This window comes from Pagrus major, chromosome 16 (assembly GCF_040436345.1).
Source record: "Pagrus major chromosome 16, Pma_NU_1.0".
NCBI lineage: Eukaryota > Metazoa > Chordata > Actinopteri > Spariformes > Sparidae > Pagrus > Pagrus major.
In genome coordinates this window covers 4817359-4839404 of record NC_133230.1, presented here as the reverse complement: position 1 = coordinate 4839404, position 22046 = coordinate 4817359, and the positions used below count along the sequence as shown (strand labels likewise).

Sequence of the window (22046 nt, the reverse complement as noted above, 5' to 3'; positions counted from 1 at the left end):
TAAGTACAAGAGTAAATTAAAAATAAAATAAAATAGGAAAAAGTAATATTGGCAGTGATATTAAAAGTTAGCAAAAATAAAGTAATATTGCACCTGATAATCTACACAAGAATGCCCATGATATTAAATGTTATATAGTGTATGATAATGATAATTAGAGTCCTTTTGTGCATTTTTTTCTGATATTTTATGTTACATATGCAGAAGTCTGAATTAAAAACACACCTTAATGTGTATTTTGCACTTTTCCAAAGCAAAAATCTATGTAATAATAATATAATAATAAATAATCGACTCCTCCGTGAAAAACTGATATTAACACCTGTGTTGTGCACTGATTCATGTGAGCCTCCACTGCTGGGTTTGACACAATTTTCATAAAATCCCAACAAAACTTTAAAAATGTCCAAACTCTGGCGTGACTCGTGCGTCACGTGACTGCCGCCTGCGCGTCACATGACAAACCAGGAAGTGCCCTCACAGCAAACACGACCAAACCCAGACGGTCCACTTTTAAAGAGTGTTCCCGTTACTCACCATGCCTTAAACAAACCAGAAGCCATGCCTCTGCGTGTAAACATGTGTGTTTATGTTTCTGGTGTGTTGTTGTGTTTGTTTTCCGGAGTTTTATGCGGATTTTCTTCGGTGAAGGAGCAACAACAAACCGTGAGTCTGAGCGGTAAATGGAGGCTGATGAACAGTAATGGTTCACTGTCTCTGCCTGCAGAGGTGCCAGGATGTGTTCATTCAGCTCTGCAGCAGCAGGGATACATCCAGGTGAGCAACAACATATAACTACACATTAATCACTTTATTTTACTTTATTGTGTCAGTGCAGTAGTCAGTTATTCACTCTGAAGTCCAATGAAGTGAGTCCTTTCAGAGGGAAGTATTGAACTTTTAACTTCACTACAATTACACAGTGTTGTAAGAAGTACCCAAAAGTAATAACCTAAGAAAAAGTAAAGATATCCTGTTAAGATGTTTGCTGATAATGGAAGTCACCCATACAAATAGTACTCGAGTAAAAGTATCTGGTATTAAATGTACTTAAGTAACAAAAGGACATTTTCTGGCAATAAATGTACTCAAGTATTAAAAGTACAAGTAAAAGTAAATATATCTGTACCTATATTTATATACAATATATAACAACTAGTTACTGAAGTTGTCAAATAAATGTAATGAAGTAAAATTGCAATATTTGCCTCCAAAATGAAAGTGGAGGGAAAGTACTCCAAAATTGCACTTAAGTTTAGTAATTGAGTAAATGTTACATTCAGTCAGTGCATTTATGTTACAGGTTTAGTTATTGTTGCTTTACAAATTAAGCATTTTGCATACAAAACATATAAAGAGCTTCTCACATATGATGTAACCATCAGTCAATTAAGCAATAAGTTGATTTCTACTTTTAATACTTTTACACTGTGATATAGTACTTTTACTCAAGTAAAGGATCTGAATACTTCCTCCACTGCTGGGTACGGGTACAGTTTCAGTCCTCCACCTTGTTACAGTTTTAGCAGCAGGTGTCAGTAAAAACAAAACTTGAACACTTTTTATAAATTGAATTACAAAGAAGTGATTCCTTTCAGCTAAATCCCCCTTTTTGTCCCATTTCAGGACCCGTATTTCAGGTTCAACGACGTGTCTTATCGGTGGATTGCTTTTGACAACTGGACATACACGACCACATTTACTGCATCTACCCAGCTGAGGTCAGAATCATGATTTCTGTTATTTTTAAATCATTTTCTGTACCCTCTTCCTGACTCAGCTCTGTGTTTTCTGCATCAACAGGTCAAAACAGAAGGTGCTTCTTGTCTTTGATGGTGTCGACACTGTAGCATCGATTCAGCTCAATGGAGTCAGTGTCGGGAAGACGGACAACATGTTTCGTAGATATGTACGATCACGATGCACTGTGCACATTTTCCTCTACATCGGAGCATCGTTTGTTTGAAACATCGTCTGTTTTTGGTGTTTAGGAGCTCTCAGTCAGAGACCTGCTGATGGACGGGGATAACGTGCTGAAAGTGAGCTTCTCGTCTCCGGTTCTTTATGCGTCTGAGCGGAGGAAAGCTCATTCTGCCTACAGAGTTCCTCCTGAATGTCCTCCAGATGTTCAGAAGGGGGAATGTCACGTCAACTTCATCAGAAAAGTGAGTGTGTGAATGTATCATCCACCTCTAATTGGGCACTACAACCAAGTGCAGTTTTTCTTTCTGTTTTGACATTTTATTCTTACACATGAACTAAACACTGATCTTCACCTCACCCATCAGTACTTCCTTCCTCATTTTCTGATGTTAATGTTAATAATAGCAAGCAGAACAAACCCTGGCATCCTTTTAGATCACTCACATTTTAACAGTATTTATATCACTGTACGTCTGACACGCAGTCTCTCTGTGTTGTTGAAGGAGCAAAGCTCTTTCAGTTGGGACTGGGGGCCTTCGTTCCCCACGATGGGACTGTGGAAGGGAGTTCGACTGGAGGCGTTTGATGTACTGCAGCTCGTCCAGGTGTCCTCTGTTCCTCTATACAGTACGTCCCAACTAATCTTTACCACCAACTTTTAAAACTAAAGATAATAAAGAGCACATAAGGATGTTGTTTTATCACGATATCCACGCACCTTTCCATTTTCTTGCTAGCAGTAGTTTGACTCACCCAATGTGGAATAATAAAAATGTCTTCCTGTCTTTTTATTCAAAGTCTCTATAATCTGTGTCTAGACTTCAGCGTCTCTCAGTGGAGAGTCCAGGTTCAGCTTCTTGTCGATGCGGTTCAGACAACAAACGGCCAAATCACGCTCTCCATACCAGAGCTGGATTCAGAGCAGACCGTCCAGATGCAGTTTCTATCAGGAAAGACCAAGAACAGCTTCACCTTACACATCAACACGGTACTCAACACAGTTGGATCAAACTGTTGAACTGTGTAAAAATGACTGAGGAAGAATTTCCCCAAGTGTTTTATGTCCTTTGTCTTCTTCTTCCAGAGCAGCCAGGTGAAGCTGTGGTGGCCCAACGGACACGGTGACCAACCCTTTTACCAGCTCACTGTCAGAGGCTTTCAGGATGGATTTTTAATCCTCAATACAGAATCTAAGGTCAGAGTTCACTGCCTGTCAACACTTTCACTCTCCTCATATATTATTTAGGCATTCAGCTGGAGCATAAGCTTAAATTCCCAGTTTTCTGACATTAAAATCCCAACATATCTCCACCTATATACTCTGAAAACATGACAGATTGAGACACATGAGTAGGATCAAACTTCTTTTTCTTGCTTAATTTGACATCCAGCAGCAGATCAGATTATACTCATGATGCTTAGAAAGTCACAATTACTATTTATTATATGGCACACGTTACAAATGCAGGAAAACAACAGTGGTGAAGGTTTTCGAAGTAAAAACTCTGACAGATGTCGTACGAATTTAAATCACAAGATGGAGCTGCAACAGTGAAACAAAGTGTGTTTCATGTTCCAGCCAGTGTATTTATAATTCTGATACATGAGTCCACATTTCTGATGTTACAAGTCTTTACGCCGACCACTGAACCTTATCCTGTCTTTTCTTTTCATACTTGGTGAAATGTAGATTGAAGTAACTGACTCTACCTCTGCGTTGGACCTCATACAGTATATAATATATACATACAGTATATAATACATCCTGCCTTTTATTTAACCAGCAGTTCTTAAATAGGCAGAAGATGATCCGTCCAGACATCTTAGCCTTAAATTTGGTTTGAAAATCTTTTTGAAAAGGTTTTACACTTGTGCCACAGAGACTGAACTAAATCATAGAGGTCAGTGGTTTGATGAAAGTGTCTCCTGCAGGTGTATTTCCGCACAGTAGAACTGGTCCAGGAGCCAGTTGTCGGGTCTCCAGGATTGAGCTTTTATTTCCAGATCAATGGAAAGCCAATTTTCCTCAAAGGCTCCAACTGGATCCCAGCCCACTCCTTCCAGGACCAGGTCTCCCCTGCTGTGTGAGTTCAGTTTGAAAAGCTGCTTTTTGAATTGTTGCACGTCAGTGTTGCCTGATGAGGAGAATACTGATCAGTAATTATGATCACGTTCAAAAAGAATCTGTTTCTCCTCCTCTTTTCTCTGTCTTTGGATAGATTTTTGTATTCATGGGACAGACGTAGAGTTAGAGCAGGACCACTGAGTTTGTTTGTTATGAATATATTAATACTGAAGCTCTCTGCTTCTCCTGCAGCTTGAGGAACTTGTTGCAGTCGGCTGTAGATGCTAACATGAATGCCCTCAGGGTCTGGGGAGGAGGGGTGTACGAACAGGATCTTTTCTACAGCATCTGTGATGAGATGGGAATCATGGTAACTACTTCTTCCTCGAGTTACATCAACATTGATACAACCGCAAAAGTAAAAATCTAAATAGCGACATCATGATGTAGCCAAATCTCTCAAGGAGAACTTAAAGGTGCTATTTACAATATTTTAACAAAAATATACCCTGAAATCATTCAGCCACTCTCACATACCATTACTGAAGAAATGTGTGACTATTTATGGATGGATGACTATATTCTTGTATGATTTAGGTTGTGTAACACCACCGTGACTCATGACCATATTGTAGAACAGATGGAAGCTCAAAAATATTTGTCTGTAGGTTTGGCAGGACTTTATGTTTGCCTGTGCCATGTATCCCACTGAGGACGACTTCATACAGACTGTAAGAGAGGAGGTCAGCCAACAGGTGAGCCGAGTATTTATTTTAATTTAATTACATTTGTTTTATTGTTCGTATTGCTCATTGTAAGAAGAGTTTTAAAATACCAACAAAAATTAGGAGAGATGCAGCATTTCAAGCTAATGTAAGGTTCCCAAGTGTTGCATCCTGTACTGACAGTAAAGGTCATCCGTTTTGTTTTGTGTTAACTCGTCAGGTTCAGCGCCTCAAGTCTCATCCTTCCATTATAATCTGGAGCGGGAACAATGAAAACGAAGCTGCCCTTGCAACAGACTGGTTCAGCATCCCAGTTTCCCAGAGGCCTCTGTACCGGAAAGACTATGTGACGCTGTATGTGAACAACATACGGGCGATAGTTCGAGAGGTGAGAGTCAAATCATGTCATGTTTTTAGAAGTGTTCAGATAGTGTGCAGCGTGATGAAAGGGAGAGTCTTATCTGTCCTCAGGAGGACGAGAGTCGGCCGTTCCTCGTCTCCAGTCCGACAAACGGGGCTGAATCGGAGCAGGAAGGATGGGTGGCAGCGAACCCCTACGACCCTCTCTATGGGGATACACATTTCTACAGCTACATCCTGGACTGCTGGGACTGGAGGACTTTCCCACGAACACGTTTCGCCTCTGAATACGGCTTCCAGTCCTGGCCTTCCTTCTCCACGCTGCAGCCGGTGACTGAACAAACCCTCCATTCTTGTTTTGTTGTTGTTGACTTTACCAGAAAGTCTTAGGAAGCCTTTGAAATATTCATTTTATCTCAAGAGGAAGCTGCTGATTGTGTCTATCACATCTACATAACTCAATTTAACCCTTTAGTTTATTTTTATTTTAGATGGTATAAAGTGTCCGTCTGTTTTGTGACGTTTCAGGTTTCCATTAAAGCAGACTGGAGCTACAACAGTACTTTCTCTTCCCATCGTCAGCACCATGAGAATGGGAACCAGCAGATGTTACTGCAGGCCGCTTTACACTTCCAGCTGCCCAACTCCACAGATCCCCTGAAGAGATTTACAGACACTCTCTACATCACTCAGGTAAAACACACACCACCCTCAGCTCACGTCTGATTCATCTAAAGCTGCGCGGGGCAAGTTAGTGCAGGTACAGCAGCTTCAGATGGAAGTTAAGAATTTGGACTTCAGCACAGATGAGTTATGTAACATGAAATCTGTACATTTATGTTTGCTGATCTGTGAACACAGAAGAAACACGGAGTTCAGACTAAATCATTTGACAATATTCAAAGTGTACGTTTGATCTTGTAATCCATCAAACTGATCACTTAAAGCACTAATCGTATTTCATATCCAGGTCATGCAGGCTCAGTGTGTGAAGACTCAGACTGAGTTTTACCGGCGAAGTCAGAGTGAGATCATCGAGGGCAAAGGTCGCACCATGGGCGCTCTCTACTGGCAGCTCAATGATATTTGGCAGGCGCCGTCCTGGTCGTCGATCGGTGAGTGAACGCCCAGTCAGCAGATAATTTTCACTGACATCTTTATTTTCACAACTTTATTTTGAAAAAAAAAAGGTTATTGTCACCTTGACATACAATTTGGACTCCTGCACTCAACACTTTGTGGAGATTTAGCGATGAGAAAATGGAAATATTTTTATGATCACTATAAATAATTTGTTGTGTAATAAACGTCTTATCTTCACTTGAGATTAGATATCACTGTTGAAGAATAATCATATATCATTTCCGTGTGTAGAGTTTGGTGGGAAGTGGAAAATGCTGCATTATTTTGCGCAGAACTTCTTCGCCGCCGTCCTTCCTGTCGCCTTTGAGGACAACGACACGCTGTTCATCTACGCCGTCTCAGACCTGAGTCACGACCTGAAGCTCAGGGCCGTGGTATGTTTACAACAGTAAATTGTATCATTACATTACATTTATTACTTACAATAAATGCATTCATATTACAAAGAAACAACAGCTGGACGTTGGACGAACAACTGAAAGCGTTTTCAGTGAGACAGTAGAGTATTTACAGTTTCTCCGTAATGCTGTGTAGACAGTAAAACCAGAATAAAAAGATAACTTATTAAAATAAAAAAACAAGATTAGAGAGCATGCATTTTATTAATGTGTTATTTGCCTGCATTGTTCAAGGTCCAGTTTGTATGGAAGTTGATCCCAACTCTTTGGGATTTTAGGTCAGACACCATCCTAAAGCGCCAGTACTTGACGAGTTGGGAATGAGATTTGACATTTTATCAACTAAAGGCAACCGTAGTTTGCTTTAAGTTACACGTTGATATTTCCATGTTCATGGACACAGAAGCAGAATTATAAACACTGCAAAATAAATCTTAACCAATTGTTTTTTTGAATGTATGTATCCCTTTATTCACTTAGGGAAAAGCAGTTTGTAAAGTTAAATTAATTAGCTTAAATATTGCGTCGGAAGTCAAAATAAAATGAAGATTTAATGCAACTTATGAATGTTTCTTTGTCAGCTGTACACTTTTAAACACTTAAACATAAAAATGTAAGAAAATTAGATACTTTATTGATCCAGCATTGGGAAAATTCGCTTGTTACAGCATCTCAAGAGTCACAAGTAGAGGAAAAGAGTGATCAAGTGATAAATAAAGTAGTTTGTAGATCATTAAATAGATGCTAATAACAGTTTTTCTCATTCCTCCACCTCCACCATTTTAGTAACATAACAGGTAACAGGTTTATTCTTTTGTCCATCAGGTGTCCGTGTACTCGTGGACTGATCTGGATCCTGTGTGCACGCTGAGGTCAGACCTGCTCCTGGTCCCCGGAGGCAGCGCCGCGGCCATTTTTAAACAGCCAGTCACAGCCCTGCTGGCAGGATGTGGACGCTGCACTCGCCTCACCTGCCTGCTCACCTTTCACCTGGAGGACAGCGGCGGCCAGCAGGGTCCCACCAACCACCACTTCCTGTGCTCACCTAAAGACGCTCAGGGACTCCAGAGACCCAACATCACAGTAAGACGACAGGAGCTCCGCTGCTTTTATTTATTCATAGACGGATGTTAAGTAACGCATGGAAGCAGCGATGGAAAAGCCTAGAGCGGTCGATTAGTGTTGCAATATTTTCCGCCATTATATTGCTGCAATATGAGATTGCAGAAGTATTAAATAAATGTAATTGTTGATCTGTGTGTGTTTCTGTGCAGGCCAAGGTGCAGCAGGATGAGACGGGATACACCGTCACCCTCCACTCTGCCTCTGTGGCTCCGTTCGTCTGGCTCGATGTGGGAAACGTTCCCGGACGCTTCAGCTCCAACGGCTTCCTGATGGTTTCTAGAAACAGGACAGTCGGTTTTGAAGCGTGGCGTCCCACCAGCGTCGCTGAACTCTCCAGATCCCTCACCATCACATCTTTGAGGGATGTTTACTGACCTGAGACCAGCCAGCAAAGCTGTACCAAAGTGCAGAGGCAACAGAAGGGCAGATTGGGACTGTCGTGTATCTGAACGGGCTTTGTGTCTGTTAAAGAGATAATATGACTTGTGTTTGACTCTGTGGATTTTGGGAAAATCAGAAAGGTATTTTTTTTTAATGAACCTGATGAAGTTGAGACTTTTTCGCCAATTTTCTAAATGTTTGCTCGTCTTTTCTGGCCAAACAATCGGAGCAGAAAAGCCTCAGAAAACTGTAGTTAGACCATCGTGGAGCGCTGAAATTCTCCACTGAACGTTTCCAACAAAAGGAAATTATTTCTGAGTGGGTTTGCAGCTCTTAACAAAAGGACGACCTGCTGTATTCAGTCACTAGCAGGGAGACTGTGGCACACAATGGGCCTTTCCATGAAGCATTCATTCACACAAAACCCATCGGACAAAGACATGGAATGTGTAAAGATCAATACATGTTTGATAACGTTTAACGAGTTCAACTGGATGAAGAATTAAAAAGCCTCCGTCCAGATTTCTAAACGATGACATTTCAGATTTCTTTCTTTAGCTATTGAAATAAATGGATAATTAATCAGGCTCCAAAACTGACAATGACATTGATCAACTCCTGCACTGATCCGTATTGTTCACTGGAAATTGTTTTCCTTTTGTGTGTTTTGCTTGTTTGCACATCTCTCAGATAATTGACTGAACAAAGATTCATACTTGACGTCATGGATGTGTTGTGTTATGTACAGATCTGTTCAAAATGTGTATTTGCTGTTTTTTTATTCTGATGAAATCAACTGTGGTTGATTGTTTAATAAATAAATATGAAAAAGATGAGACTTTTTTGATCTTCAGGGGGGATTTGTGTAGCAACTGCACATCAGACCAGACCAGCTAAACATACACAAAAATCAAAACCGTGAAAAAGAAAACTTACACCATAAATTAAAATTAAACTTAAGCTATCTATATATAATATAAAATAAATATGGTTGAGTATACATAAGTAGGCAAAAACTATACTGTGATCAAAATAGAAAAGCAATAAATAATACATTGTTGTATACACTGAGATAATGATTACACGTGAAGTTCAGTCTACTTATTATGATGGGTTCATTTAGCAGCTAATGATTATTTTCATTATGGATCAATCTGCTGATTATTTCCTACAGTAATCATTTTTTTGGTTTGTAAAAAATCAGAACATAGTGAGAAACGCCGTCACAATGACCCAAAGCGACACCTTCACAATGATTGTTTTGTCCAACGGTCCAAACCTCAAAATCATTACAATAAAATTACTTTTATTACAATTATTAAAACGAAAAAAAAAACAAATATTCACATTTGCGAGGCTGGAATCTTGACATGTCGCCTGATTAACTAGTTGACCAATACTTTTTGCTGCATGTTGGATAGTTTAAGTTATAACAAACATATATTCTGTCTTCAGATGTTTTGTGTGTGAAAATCTGCCTGCAACGTAACTAAAGCTGCAAAATAATTGTGGCCCTAAAAACGGAGATGCAGAGGTGAAGAAGTAGAAAGTGGGATGGTAAGTAAAGTTCTTCAAATCTGTACTTGAGTAAATGTATTTAGTTACAATCCAAGACATTATATATTGTTATTTCAGTGTGTCAGAGCACTAAATGCACATAATACTGAATAAAAGCCAAGTTGAAATCTTGAATATGTAGGATTTTATTTTATTTTACTTTGCATCTTAGCAATATAATACAATACAATGGCCCACCATTAGGTTTTAACTTGTAAGTACACGCTTATGCAACCTCTTCTGGTCTCTTCCCCCTGCAGTGATCATCTTCTGCCACAAGGCGGCGCCACAAACATTAAAACAACCTCACATGTCTCATGTTTACTTTTTTTTTTTTTTAACTTCCAGCTGTTTCATAGTTGATCAAACGGAGACTCAGCAGCTGTAAAGTGACTCACATTGTCAAACATCCGCCACTTTGCACTTTTACCCTCCACACACACACACACACACACACTCACACACACACACACACACACACACACACACACACTTCCACTTCTTCTTAGGGTCCCCTCATGTGTGTGTGGGTGTGTGTGTGTGTGTGTGTGTGAACACGTTGCATACCAAGTGAGAAAGTCAGTCACAAAAGAAAGACGGAGTGCACGCGGTCGGTCTCCATGTTTTTCCTCCTCCATGCCTCTGCAGACTGATCTTTGAACCTGATCTACCTCCGATAGTCCTGATTGATCATCTAGAAAACCACTCGGGACTTAATCAGGCTGCACAACTTTTTAAAAGGACTGCCATGGATGTGACTGAGCACCGGGGACGAGCTGCACAGATATCCTGAGTGAAATGCTTTGAGAGGAGCTGAAGACAGATTTATTCACTGAAGGACACTTTTAAAAAAACACAAAACAACAGAGATGTCTAACTTAACATGTCTGATCAGCTGCCTTTTGGTCTTTATTTCAAAGTCTCACAGTTTACATGTGTTTGATGCGGATGGACGAGGATTTCTAGAGGATATTTTACACTATTATGGTGAGAATAAGTCCATCTCCACACAGGATCTGGATGATTTTCTGCTTTTAATCTCAGCCAGGAGGTCTGAGGCAGTAACTGAGGACAACCCACTGGAGAACCAAGAGGTATTTATATTTATTAACACTTTTCTATTTGTTTTAACTCATTCATGAGCATTTAAAGCACCACACAACACTGAATTGCTTATTTATTATAGTGTGTGATGTGGTGTCACACCCAGTTTGTAAGGCTGTTTATGAAAGCAACTAATTTAAGTGTTTTTTCAACATTTTGTCGACACTGTATAGAAATAAATGATATAAACGCCTGAAACATTCTCACTAATGTTATATCTTACTGGCTTGTTCTCTGTAGGCTTTTGTAGTTAATTAATTTGACTTATTTTTGACTAAATATGTGTTTTAATTCATTTTGCTCCCATTATTCAGAGTTATAGCTAGTTTAGAAGATTTATTCTTAAAAAAAAACATAATTTAGTTGTAAATTAACCATATCTTGTTGTTGCACACTTTGTTGATACTATATGGTATAAAACATAATGTAATAAATGCCTGAAACATTCTCACTAATAGTAAATCTAACTGACTTTCTCTGTAGGCATTTGTAGTTTGACCAGAAATGTGCATTTATGCATATTTATATAATCTTTCCCCCCTTTATTGCTTTGTAGTCAGAGCCACTTTATAAGGCTTATTTGTTTAAAACTCATTTTAGTTGTAAATGAACTTTATTTATACTTTTTGTTTACAGTGTTTAGTCATAAATACTGTTATAGAAATGCATAATTTATGTAATTTACTCCAGCATTTTCAGAGTAATAGCAAGTTTATAAGGTTTATTCATTTAAAAGTAACAAAATTTAGTCGTAAATGAACCTTATTCTGTTGTTGACACTGAAATAAACCCCTGAAACATTCGGTCTGTTTTCTTGTAGTTAAATGTAGTTATATATTTGACCAAATAAGCACATGAATGTCCATTTTATGTCATTTATAACGTTTATTCACAAAAAAAAAGAAAAATTAGTTGGAAATAAACTTTATTCTGTTGTTGTATACTTGACACTGTATCCTAATGAATACTGTAGATTGATTGATGATTGCTATTATTAATAATCGTTTGAAGATGCTGAATTACAGGAATAAAACGCAAATTTATAGTTAATTATCTTTAGTTCACTGTTCACAGACGATGAAATGCTTCATAAGCAATTGTTTATTGTAAAGTTGCAGTTTGTGTTTATAAACCTTTATCAATCACTGGTTGCTGAAGCATTTCATTATTTGATCACTCATCTTCAAACACTGTTTAAAAAAATGAAAATGCATATAAAACAAGACAGATGTGAGAAACAGGACCATTAAAAACACAGCTGAAACGATTTTAGAGACAGAAAAGAGATTTAAAAACGATTAAGCGTTGTCTGATCAGGTCTCTCTGTCCCTCAGTGTCCCTCTGCAGGGCAGATCTTGTCCCACTATGGGCTCGGTAATGTCAGTCAGCTGACTGTGGAACATCTGGAGAGGATCTGCCCGGCCGTGTTGACCCAGGTGCTGCTGCCCTCCTGCCCCTACGTCGTCCCAGAGCCTGTGGCCCCTCTCGACTACACTGGTGAGTTGCTTCATCACCATCATCGGTTTATTTGCTGAGACCCCCGCAAGTCAAATAATTCACAGTTCACTGCGGTTTGTTGCCTTGAATCAGGTCCAAAGTGACACAAATGCTCGAGATTATTCAGGGATTGGAGATGGAGCCAGTCACTGAAGTCTGTGGTTGGCATTTTGTTTTCGCCCTAAAAACAACAGGATGTGGGCTGGTTGACGTTTCCTTTGACCGTCTCTTTACAGTGTGAACACACGTAATAAAAGTGTTAAAACCTGTGACACCCAACAACTTTTTATTTTTAGATTCTTTTAAATGAGTCGTCACTGCAAGAAGAAAATTACAGGATCACGAGTTTCAGTCTGAAAGCTACTGATTGTATTCACTTTTCAGGTCATGTTAAGTTTCAAAAAGGTTTGAAAACAAAATTGGAAAAATCCTGCGTTCTCATTTTGTTCTCATCCCACATGTCCTGATACTTCTTGCTATTAAGGAGAAACTCAGGAAATTAAGAAATGGAAGAAGACTAGAACTAAATCCGTCTTTATTTGGCAAAGTAATCACATCTTTAAGCTGTTCTGGGGCTTTTAATTGTGTCACACATTCTTCCTTGTTACCTATTCGTCATAGAGTTTATTTCTATTTCCTTTTCACATTTTATGGACAAGATTTAAGATTATTTTGTCGACTGCTGTTTCCTTAAAATGCTCAGAAAAATGTCCCCCTGAACATCTACAATTGCGATGCCGACTGCTGTTTCCATGGTCATGAACGTTGAGTCTGCCTTCATCTCCAGGTAGCAAAAATGTAAATGCTTGAACTCGTAGGTATAAAGGATATTCTCCTGTTTGTCTTGTGTAGATATGCTTTATGTGGACAATTGAAAGAGCTTTAAAGCACGCAAAGACAAACGATATCATGCAAAGACGACAGGAAATCATTTGAACTCTCTAACAAACGCCGTCTCCTTATGTCCTTGCAGAAGTTGGTAAAATGTCAAAATAAAATGGAGATTCCCAAAGCAGGGCTGCTGGTAAACTGCCTCATCGTAAACCCATCGATCAGGGGAGCAGGGGACAGCTGCTCTGATTGATGGGTTGTAAATGAAAATGTGTACGAGTGTCCTGAATTCACCACAACTCTTGACTCTGGACCTTTGTCTCAGGTCGTCACTCATTATCTCCCATTCCCACTTATCTGTTCCGGCTAATTAATAAAATCTAATCATGTAAAGTCATCTCCTGTCGAGGAGCCATAACTCTCCATGAGGTCCTGGACTGACTCACAGAGCCACTGACCTCTCAGATTCACCTCAGACACTCCTCCTCCTCTTCCTCTTCCTCCTCCTCCTCCTCCTCGGTGCTGTTGACACAGTTACAACCAACTGTGACTGTTGTTCAGTGTGTTGTTCGCGATGCACGCTGGTTCTTCGCCGGCCTTGTGAACAGAATTTCCCTTCTGCAAATAAATAATAATTGTGTATTTTGTTGAGTTAAACATCTGTTTGGTGACTTTGTTATATGATAATAAATATCACAAAATGTTATAACAAGTTAGAAATCTTCCAGCATTAATATCTGGTAACGTGATGAAGATGCTTTTGAAGAACCGGTTCTGCCCAAGTAATGGGTGACACCACAGCAATAAACCTAAAGCCTAATCACTTCATTTGCACATTATAATGCTTCTGTTTCACTGTTTATTCTTGATTTCTGTCCCGACAGTGTGGGGTTATGGGTTTCTGGCGGTCACTGTGATCAACCTGGCGTCTCTGCTCGGTCTCTTCCTGATCCCCTTCACCAAGAAGTCCTATTTCCCCAAAGTGCTGACCTACTTCATCGGCCTGGCCATCGGGACGCTCTTCTCCAATGCCGTGCTTCAGCTCATACCAGAGGTTTGTGACAGGTGGAGTGGGTCAAATGGAGCCAATATTTATGTGCCGCTAGCATTAACGTTCTCGTGTTAATCCGCAGGCCCTGGGTTTTGATCCCAAATCGGATAACTATTTGTCGAAGGCGGTTGGAATATTTGGAGGGTTTTACCTGCTGTTCTTCATGGAGAAGATACTGAAAATGGCTCTCGGGGTGGAGCATGAGGTGAGGTAACAGTACCGTTAGTGAGTTTAATCGGTGCAAAGCACTTTTCTTTTTATTGCAGAGTGATTGATTATTATTCCGGTCGTATATCTACCACTGATTAGCCTGATTTATTGGCTAATTTGGCTGCTAATTAGTGACTACCATGAGGACATAGTTACAGATTATGGGAGTCATGTGCTTTATTTATATTTTAATAGTTTTACACAAGGAAGAGGGACAAACCCGTCATTAAACATATCTTTTATATAGTATCAGAGAACCCTAATGTCGTTAACTTTAACAGAGAGCTATTAAAATCAGTAGGCTACAGAAAACAGAATTAATAATTATAATTTCATGTTCTTTATCTGTGTCTCTCTTGTCCTCAGCACGGCCACAGCCACTTCACTCCTGCAGAAGCTCAAGAAAACTCCCTCCACAACGGAGACATACTGGAGAAAAAGGACTCCATCATTTTGACCGGCATCAACACCATCGCCACGGACAAGAGCAACCCCAACCCGGAACCCTCTCAGGTACGAGCGCTCGCTCACGTCATCTGTGACAGTAATAAAATGTGAAGTCTGAATCACACCGTGCACCTCACATGTTATGTTGACCTACACAGAAATCAACCTTGTACTCAATCGTCTTTTATCTAATGAGTAGCTCAGTCTTCAGATAAGCTCGTAACAGTGAGTGAGTCTCTCCTTAACTCTTATCATTTGTTGTGCCATCATCACAAACACACCGGACAGGAGCTCAGCTTGGATTATAAATTAATGACTGTATTTAAAAACTTCTTATCAGTGGCTGTGAGTCACAGGCTGTGTCATCATGCAAAGAGTAAAACAACAATTTCAAAACGTGTCCAAAGAGGATGAAGCATCAGAGAGTGGTTATATATTTGTGTGGTTCGGACACACTTTTGTTTTTCTATAAGACCAGATATTTAGCTCAGGAGTCATTTTATTGTGCCGTTATCGGTGACACAGGGCGTTTAGAGCTACTGTTAATATTTAACAGTGAAATCTCTCGTGTCCGATGGAGTAGTTTGGCTTTGAAGGGATCAGAAATACTAAACAAACAGACATGCCGCTGTCACAGAGGGATGAAGCGGCGAAATCAGGCTGAAAGCCTCGGATCCTTCCCCTCCTGATAAATGCAGGAATTGTCTGCCTCGAGCACAAAGACTCCTTGTTCGGCCGTGGCTAATAAAAGGGGCCCAAATGCTCTGTTTCTGTCCGCCTGCTCTCAGGTTTCCCATTAAAGACACTCGTGCCTTTATATTTGTAATTGAAGAGTTCTGTTTAAAATGCTGCGCGTTCATTTAAGGAAAATATTTCCTGTATTTGATTATCAGTGTCTCTTACATTTTGAGGATCCAAATGGAAACGCTGAAGTTGATAAAAGCCTTTAGTCAGGAAGATTTCCTCAAAGTCTTTATTTTTAGCCAAGTCTTAGAGGGGTTGCTGTGAAATTTTATAGACATTTAAGGTCTCTTATTTTGGTGAGCCTCTGACCTACCTCTAACACCACCATGAACTTTCTTGTCAACAAATGTCACATCCCCCTCAGGATGAAATGTAATAACTTTGATGATCCCTTGATTGTCCAATAAATGCTTTGGTTTATGACTAAATACATGCACAACTAGAGACATTCCTATCATCCTCTGTGCCTCGGCCAAACTAGGGTTGAGACCATTTAGAAACAGTGTCACAGTTACATAGTTTCTCCACCAGAAACCAGTGACAATTTCATTTTCAAATGGTAAAGTGGTTACTCAATAATCCTCTCAAACCTTGCTAGAACATTACAGCTGCAGGTTGTGTGGACAAACATTGTGCAAACTCAGAGAAAATGATCTATAATTCATAACAAGATTTAGCCACCTGGAAAACATTTTTAGAAATATCAAATACGCCAGGTTGAACTGTGGGAAAATGTATAAATAAAGCACAAGACTATTTTCCATTAGCTGTAAGCATGACTTTTGAACTTTGGGTTTTAAACAGAGAGGAGTCATTGTATGTTATCTTAAATCCACACATCAAACAGTAGCATGAGTCGTGTGACTTGAACCTGTCCCCCATCTCTTCCAGGACACCCAGGGCTCAGATGTGATGTGCCACTGGTTGCGTGGGCGACGCATCTCCAGCATCAAGACGGTGGCATGGATGATAACTCTGAGCGACGCGCTGCACAACTTCATTGATGGTCTCGCTATCGGTGCCTCGTTCACCGTGTCCTTGCTGACCGGGTTCAGCACGTCCACCGCCATCATATGTGAGGAGTTTCCCCATGAGCTGGGTGAGTGAGTCTTCTATCCTGTCTGACCCCGTGTGGGCGTCATTCATTACAGCTCTGCATGTGCTGTGACGCAAACATTGCTCAAACCCACTGAACTTTGCTGTGAGCACTCGTGGAGATCCCAAGTCACCAAAGAAAACAGATATTTCATGCTGATTTTTTGGGGAAATGTGTGACACTAGACATCTAGAATGTCTTAGTTTGATGATGTGGTGCAGCCGTGAACAACAGAGTGTCGGGTTTGAATGTTTAATCAGTAAAAACATCCCGTAGCTTCAGTGGAGAGCGGGAACAAGCTTAGACAGGATGTGTGATTCTGATTTTAAATAAAAATATAACAATTTTAAAGCAATTTAAGAGGAAATCAAACAGGAAAACTGGATTTGTAGGTTAAAAGCAGGTATAGCAAGCAAGTATAGCAAGTATATTATCATTGAAACTAAAGGGATCTTTTAAAATCTATGATCTTCAGCAATCTCTACTGACAAACTGCAGAATTGCACCAAAACATTTATCGTCTCCCTCATTCATTCAATCATTTAATTTCAGTTTATGCATGTTAAACATATCATCATACAATCACACCAAAATCAGACGACAGAAGACAAAATAACGACAGAAACAACAATGAAACTCATCAGTTTTAACCCCTGTTGTATCCACCCTGTGTGTTCTTCCCCTCTGCAGGTGACTTTGTTATCCTGCTGAACGCTGGTATGAGCATACCTCAAGCTATTTTCTTCAATCTGCTGTCGGCTCTCTCGTGTTACATCGGTCTCGTGTTCGGCATCGTGCTCGGGAGCAAATTTGCCCCAAATCCAATCTTCGCCATCGCAGGAGGAATGTTCCTGTACATCGCATTGGCAGACATGGTAAGTTAGATTACACTACCTGAGGATACTCACACACTGCTGCTAGTTCTGCATCTTTTATGTCTACTAACTTCCCTATCCTGTCTGTGGCACTCAGATAGGGTAGTGTGTGTTGTGTTTAAAGCTTGCTATGCTGCCAACAAGTTGACAAAAAAATAAAATAAATAATGAATGCAAGAATTTATCAAACATACAGCATTTTGTTATTAAAAAGGGGCTCGGAAATAGGATGCAAACTAAACTCAGGACCCTTCATGAGAGGTTACATACTTCCAGGCCTGTGGAGTTAAAACTCAAGAAATGTGTCTGTTCCTCACTTGTTGATCAACTCTAAGATGGACGTAGCTTCGGGGTCTGAAAAGGGCCTGCATTCTTCCTCTGGTTTCAAAAGAAACTCCAATTGCATATAAGCTTATGAGAAAATTACCATACTTCTCACTTGATTTATGACCTCAGTAAACAGTTTGAGTTAATGTTCAAACCAATGGGTGATGTCACAGTGGACTTGCACTTGTAAGGATCAGTTGATAGTTGGTTTTGGCCTCTACATGGCAATTGTTGACGATAAAAAACTACCCTTTCTGATAGGCTAAAATTATGACCTCTTTTTCACCTGCATCAGGCCAAATTGTAATTTTTTAGGAACCAAAAATTGCTAGTGTTTTCACCATTCAGCAGTCAGACAATGGGTATGCTGACTTGTGGTCTGTTTTCCAGTCTGAATGCTTTGGAACAATGTAATAATTGTAGCCACACAAACCAACACTTCTTGTATCTATACTATCGCTTCCTCATATGTGGGCAGTTAAACAGTAAGGCCAGTGTCCTTGGTGCACCAGACAGATGTCTGATTGTCTTTCTTTGTCTCAGTTTCCAGAGATGGACAATATAGCACGGGAACAGAAACGAACCTCCACAAAGATCGTCTTCTTCCTGATCCAGAACGCAGGGCTGCTCACCGGCTTCACCATCATACTACTGATCACCATGTTTGCAGGGCAGATCCATCTGGGCTAGCCGGGGGGATGAACACAAGCTGGAGAGAAAAATTAATAAACGAGCTGCTTCTGTTTCTGCTCCAGCTCGTTGGGCTGGGCGGGAAAGTGAATGTAAAGTGAATGTTTTGTACAAACAAAACCAAATGTTTAAAGGAGAAATTATGCTTTTATATGTTCTGACTATCAATTTAGTTTACTCCATATAAAAAAGGGAAAATCTTTGCAATCATTTGATGTATGAACTGTAGTCAAATTTGTTTTCAGGAGACAATAAATTATTTTTTTAGTCTTCACATTGTGTGTAATATTTGACTTTGATTGTACCTCACTGATGCTGTAGTGTAAACTAACGTTCGCTGTGTTGGTGTGACAACATTTATTGTTTTGCCTTTAATGGCGACGGTTTGACCTCAGGGTTTTGTGACCTCTGTGACCTTCACTGGTGCTTTTGTGAGTTTTCCTTTTTTATATTTTTTGTCTTTTTCAATATATGTATGTTGCTCACTTAAGGTAAAGTATAACAAAAATCATCACCACGAACTTCAAATGACACAACTCTTCATCAGAGCTGACCGTATGTCCATTATTTCATGCATTGTTCAGGTTTTTTCCCTCAGGGTTTTGACAGATTTTGTCAGTGGCTGTATGATTAATACATTAACCAACATGGGGTGCCACAAATACCAAAAACAAATTAAAGAAACTTTTAAACCATGCAAATGGATCAATTATGTACAAACTGTGCATTTTTCCAGTAATATACCTGAACGTTTGACCTTTGTTTCTCTTTATATGCAAACCAAGTTGGTTTTAAACTTTATTTTGCGAATCCTTAACAAAAACAGATGGTAAAGCTGTTCTTAATATATTCTGTTGATATAAAATACCCCCCCCCCCCCCCCCCCCAAAAAAAAAATAAAAAATAAAATAAAATAAATTAAAACATTTTTTTAGGATAGGTTTTCATTTTATTTTTTAAAACACTGCTGTAATATCTTATTTCTTTATGACAACAACAAAATATTAACTCCCAAACGTGTAACACACACACACACACACACACACACACACACACACACACACACACACACACACACACACACACACAGGTGAAGTTGCACCATAAAGTGGGGATGTTTTGTTTTATATAAACAAATTACGTAGACAATCGTCAGCAAGTGGCAACCAATCCGCGTTAAACAGGAAGTGGTGCAAGTTGCGTTCAACTACATGGCACGGCTCGTAATTACCTACATCGATGGTAAAATACTGTAAAATAAACGCTTCACGTCAGCAGCCTGGTTGTCATTACGCGTTGAATATATCGCAGATGTTTGACAGAAGTTTTAACAATCCCACGAGAGAATAGCTGGAGTTTAATCTGACGGAAATCCCATACCGGAAGGACGTGACCTTTAATTTTCCCACTCTGCTGACATTCAGTGAACGCAACATACTGGAAGTGGGGAATTGGACATTGAAATCAGACGATTTGGACTTCTGGCGAACTTTTCTGCGCTCAGCACATTCACACCCTGCTGCCGAGCTTCACAACAAAACACGTAAGTCATGTTTATTCGTGCAGAGAGTCTCAGAGCAAATGAAATCAAAGGAAAGCAATCACATCCTCGGCAGCTTTGTGAGGCTAGCACTGGTGCTAGCTGCTATTAGCTAATCAGACGAATTAACAGTTAGCTGACGTCTTGTCTTTGGACATTTTCTGAAAGCACACATGTAGTTAAAGCTCTGAATATTCATTTTGTTTAATGTTGTATGGTTGTGTGTTAAAGTCTGTCAGTGGCTAGCAGAGCTAGCATTGCTAACATACCCTGGCTTTTTGTTTAAAGTCGTTGAACAGTGGTTGACCCTCATGTGACGTTTGAGGTCACAGAAACTGCCTTGTTTTCGTCAAACTTGAGCCTGCAGCGATAATTACTCATGGTGTGTTTGTTGTTTATACTGCTTGTGCAAGACAGGGCTGTTTGTTATGTTGACAATTAGTTTTGGTTTACTAGACAATAATTACCACATATATCGATTAAAAGTAAAAGCCCTACATTCATTAACTTGTAAACAGAATATAAAAGATAAAACATTTGTGGACAGTTTCATTGTTAAAGTAAAAGGTCTTATTCTGAAAATAAATCCCTCTCAGACTCCTTGAATATTAATGTATTACAATGTCAGTACTATCTTATCTATAATTTTGGTCCACTTTGGGGTACTTTAAATTAAAAACCAGACTGACACTGGATTTTTAAGTCTGAACGAATATGGATATTGAGTTATAATATCCAATAGAGCTGGGCAATATCTATGATATATATTGTCCTCTTAAGATGAGGCTATACACTGTCTCACATCTTCATTTCCTGTCATTTTAAAACCCAGGGCTGAGCCATGGCCAGCATTCAGATCCGGAAGTATCGGGATGACGACGCCGAGGCAGTGAAGGACATGTTCACCCTGGGGATGAGTGAGCACGTCCCTTCGTCCTTCATGCACCTCCTGAAACAGCCGCTGACCCAAATGGTGCTCATGTGTTTGTTCTGCGCTCTCATGACCAGCTCCAAGTCCTTCCTGCTGCCCATCCTGGCCATCACCCTCTTCTTGGCCGGGGCCCGGCAGTTAGTTGTCTACATGTTCAAGAGATACATCGATCACTCCCTCAGTGAGGACCTCAACAACATCAGTGCGACCTACCTGGAGCAGAAGAACTCGTGTTTTTGGGTGGCTGAAAGTGACGGTCAGGTGGTTGGCTCAGTGGCTTGTCTGCCTGCTAAGCAAGTAGCTGGGTGCTTGGAGCTGAAACGCATGTCAGTACGGCGCAGTCACCGCGGGATGGGCATCGCTAAGGCTCTGTGTCGGACAGTGGCTGATTTTACTCGAGAAAGGGGATTTCCAGCAGTCGTCCTGTACACCTCTGTGGTGCAGACGGACGCTCAGAAGCTGTACGAGCACATGGGCTACGAGAAGATAAGAGAGTTTGTCATTCCTGAGCTCATTGCCAAAATCACAAACTTTACACTGTTTGAGTACAGACTGGATTTACAGAAAGATGGGAAAAGGGACTGAGTGTTCTTAAACTAAAACACAAGGCTGTGTAACATATCAGGGCGACAGTACCGTCCATTCTCCCAGTTTCTATGCTTATGTCTACCCAGCATGCATTGCAGTTAAGGCAACTAAAACACTCAGGACAGGTCAGGTAACACGAGGAACTGTTTACTCAACACACTCGAGGTAAAAGGTCAGGCATGTTTTCCTCTTCTTCCAGACACACACAGGACAGATTGATCAATTATAGTTGTGTTTTGCAGCAACACCTTTTTTTTAAATAGTTGATAGAAATGTCTGCAATGTCCATGTTCATGCTGTTAAAGGTTTGTGTTGATGAGCTTCTTTAAAGTTATTTGATTATTTAATTTTGTAAATGGTTTCATTTTTACATGACACTAAGAATAAATTGATAGATCTGACCATGCTCCTACAATTTCTTCTTTTTACCCCCCGATG

General features: G+C 40.0%; 3 protein-coding genes across 3 annotated transcripts; all 3 read left to right on the top strand.

Annotated features, from left to right (window-relative positions):
• Nucleotides 1-500: 500 nt before the first annotated feature.
• On the top strand, nt 501-8953 carry manba (mannosidase, beta A, lysosomal). The gene is made up of 17 exons (XM_073484352.1): nt 501-777; nt 1627-1721; nt 1804-1909; nt 1992-2165; nt 2427-2550; nt 2742-2911; nt 3008-3118; nt 3856-4007; nt 4241-4358; nt 4657-4743; nt 4934-5101; nt 5185-5403; nt 5602-5766; nt 6044-6188; nt 6448-6590; nt 7440-7697; nt 7889-8953. The coding sequence occupies exons 1-17, from the start codon at nt 562-564 to the stop codon at nt 8111-8113; spliced, it is 2676 nt and encodes an 891-aa protein (XP_073340453.1). The 5' UTR covers nt 501-561; the 3' UTR covers nt 8114-8953.
• A 1316-nt stretch (nt 8954-10269) lies between these two features.
• Nucleotides 10270-18823, top strand: slc39a8 (solute carrier family 39 member 8). The gene is made up of 8 exons (XM_073483395.1): nt 10270-10771; nt 12116-12278; nt 13994-14163; nt 14243-14365; nt 14737-14883; nt 16453-16660; nt 17348-17532; nt 18403-18823. The coding sequence occupies exons 1-8, from the start codon at nt 10547-10549 to the stop codon at nt 18547-18549; spliced, it is 1368 nt and encodes a 455-aa protein (XP_073339496.1). The 5' UTR covers nt 10270-10546; the 3' UTR covers nt 18550-18823.
• Nucleotides 18824-20001: 1178 nt separating this feature from the next.
• On the top strand, nt 20002-22009 carry LOC141011221 (N-acetyltransferase 8-like). The gene is made up of 2 exons (XM_073484481.1): nt 20002-20092; nt 20922-22009. The coding sequence occupies exon 2, from the start codon at nt 20931-20933 to the stop codon at nt 21603-21605; it is 675 nt and encodes a 224-aa protein (XP_073340582.1). The 5' UTR covers nt 20002-20092; nt 20922-20930; the 3' UTR covers nt 21606-22009.
• Nucleotides 22010-22046: the final 37 nt, after the last annotated feature.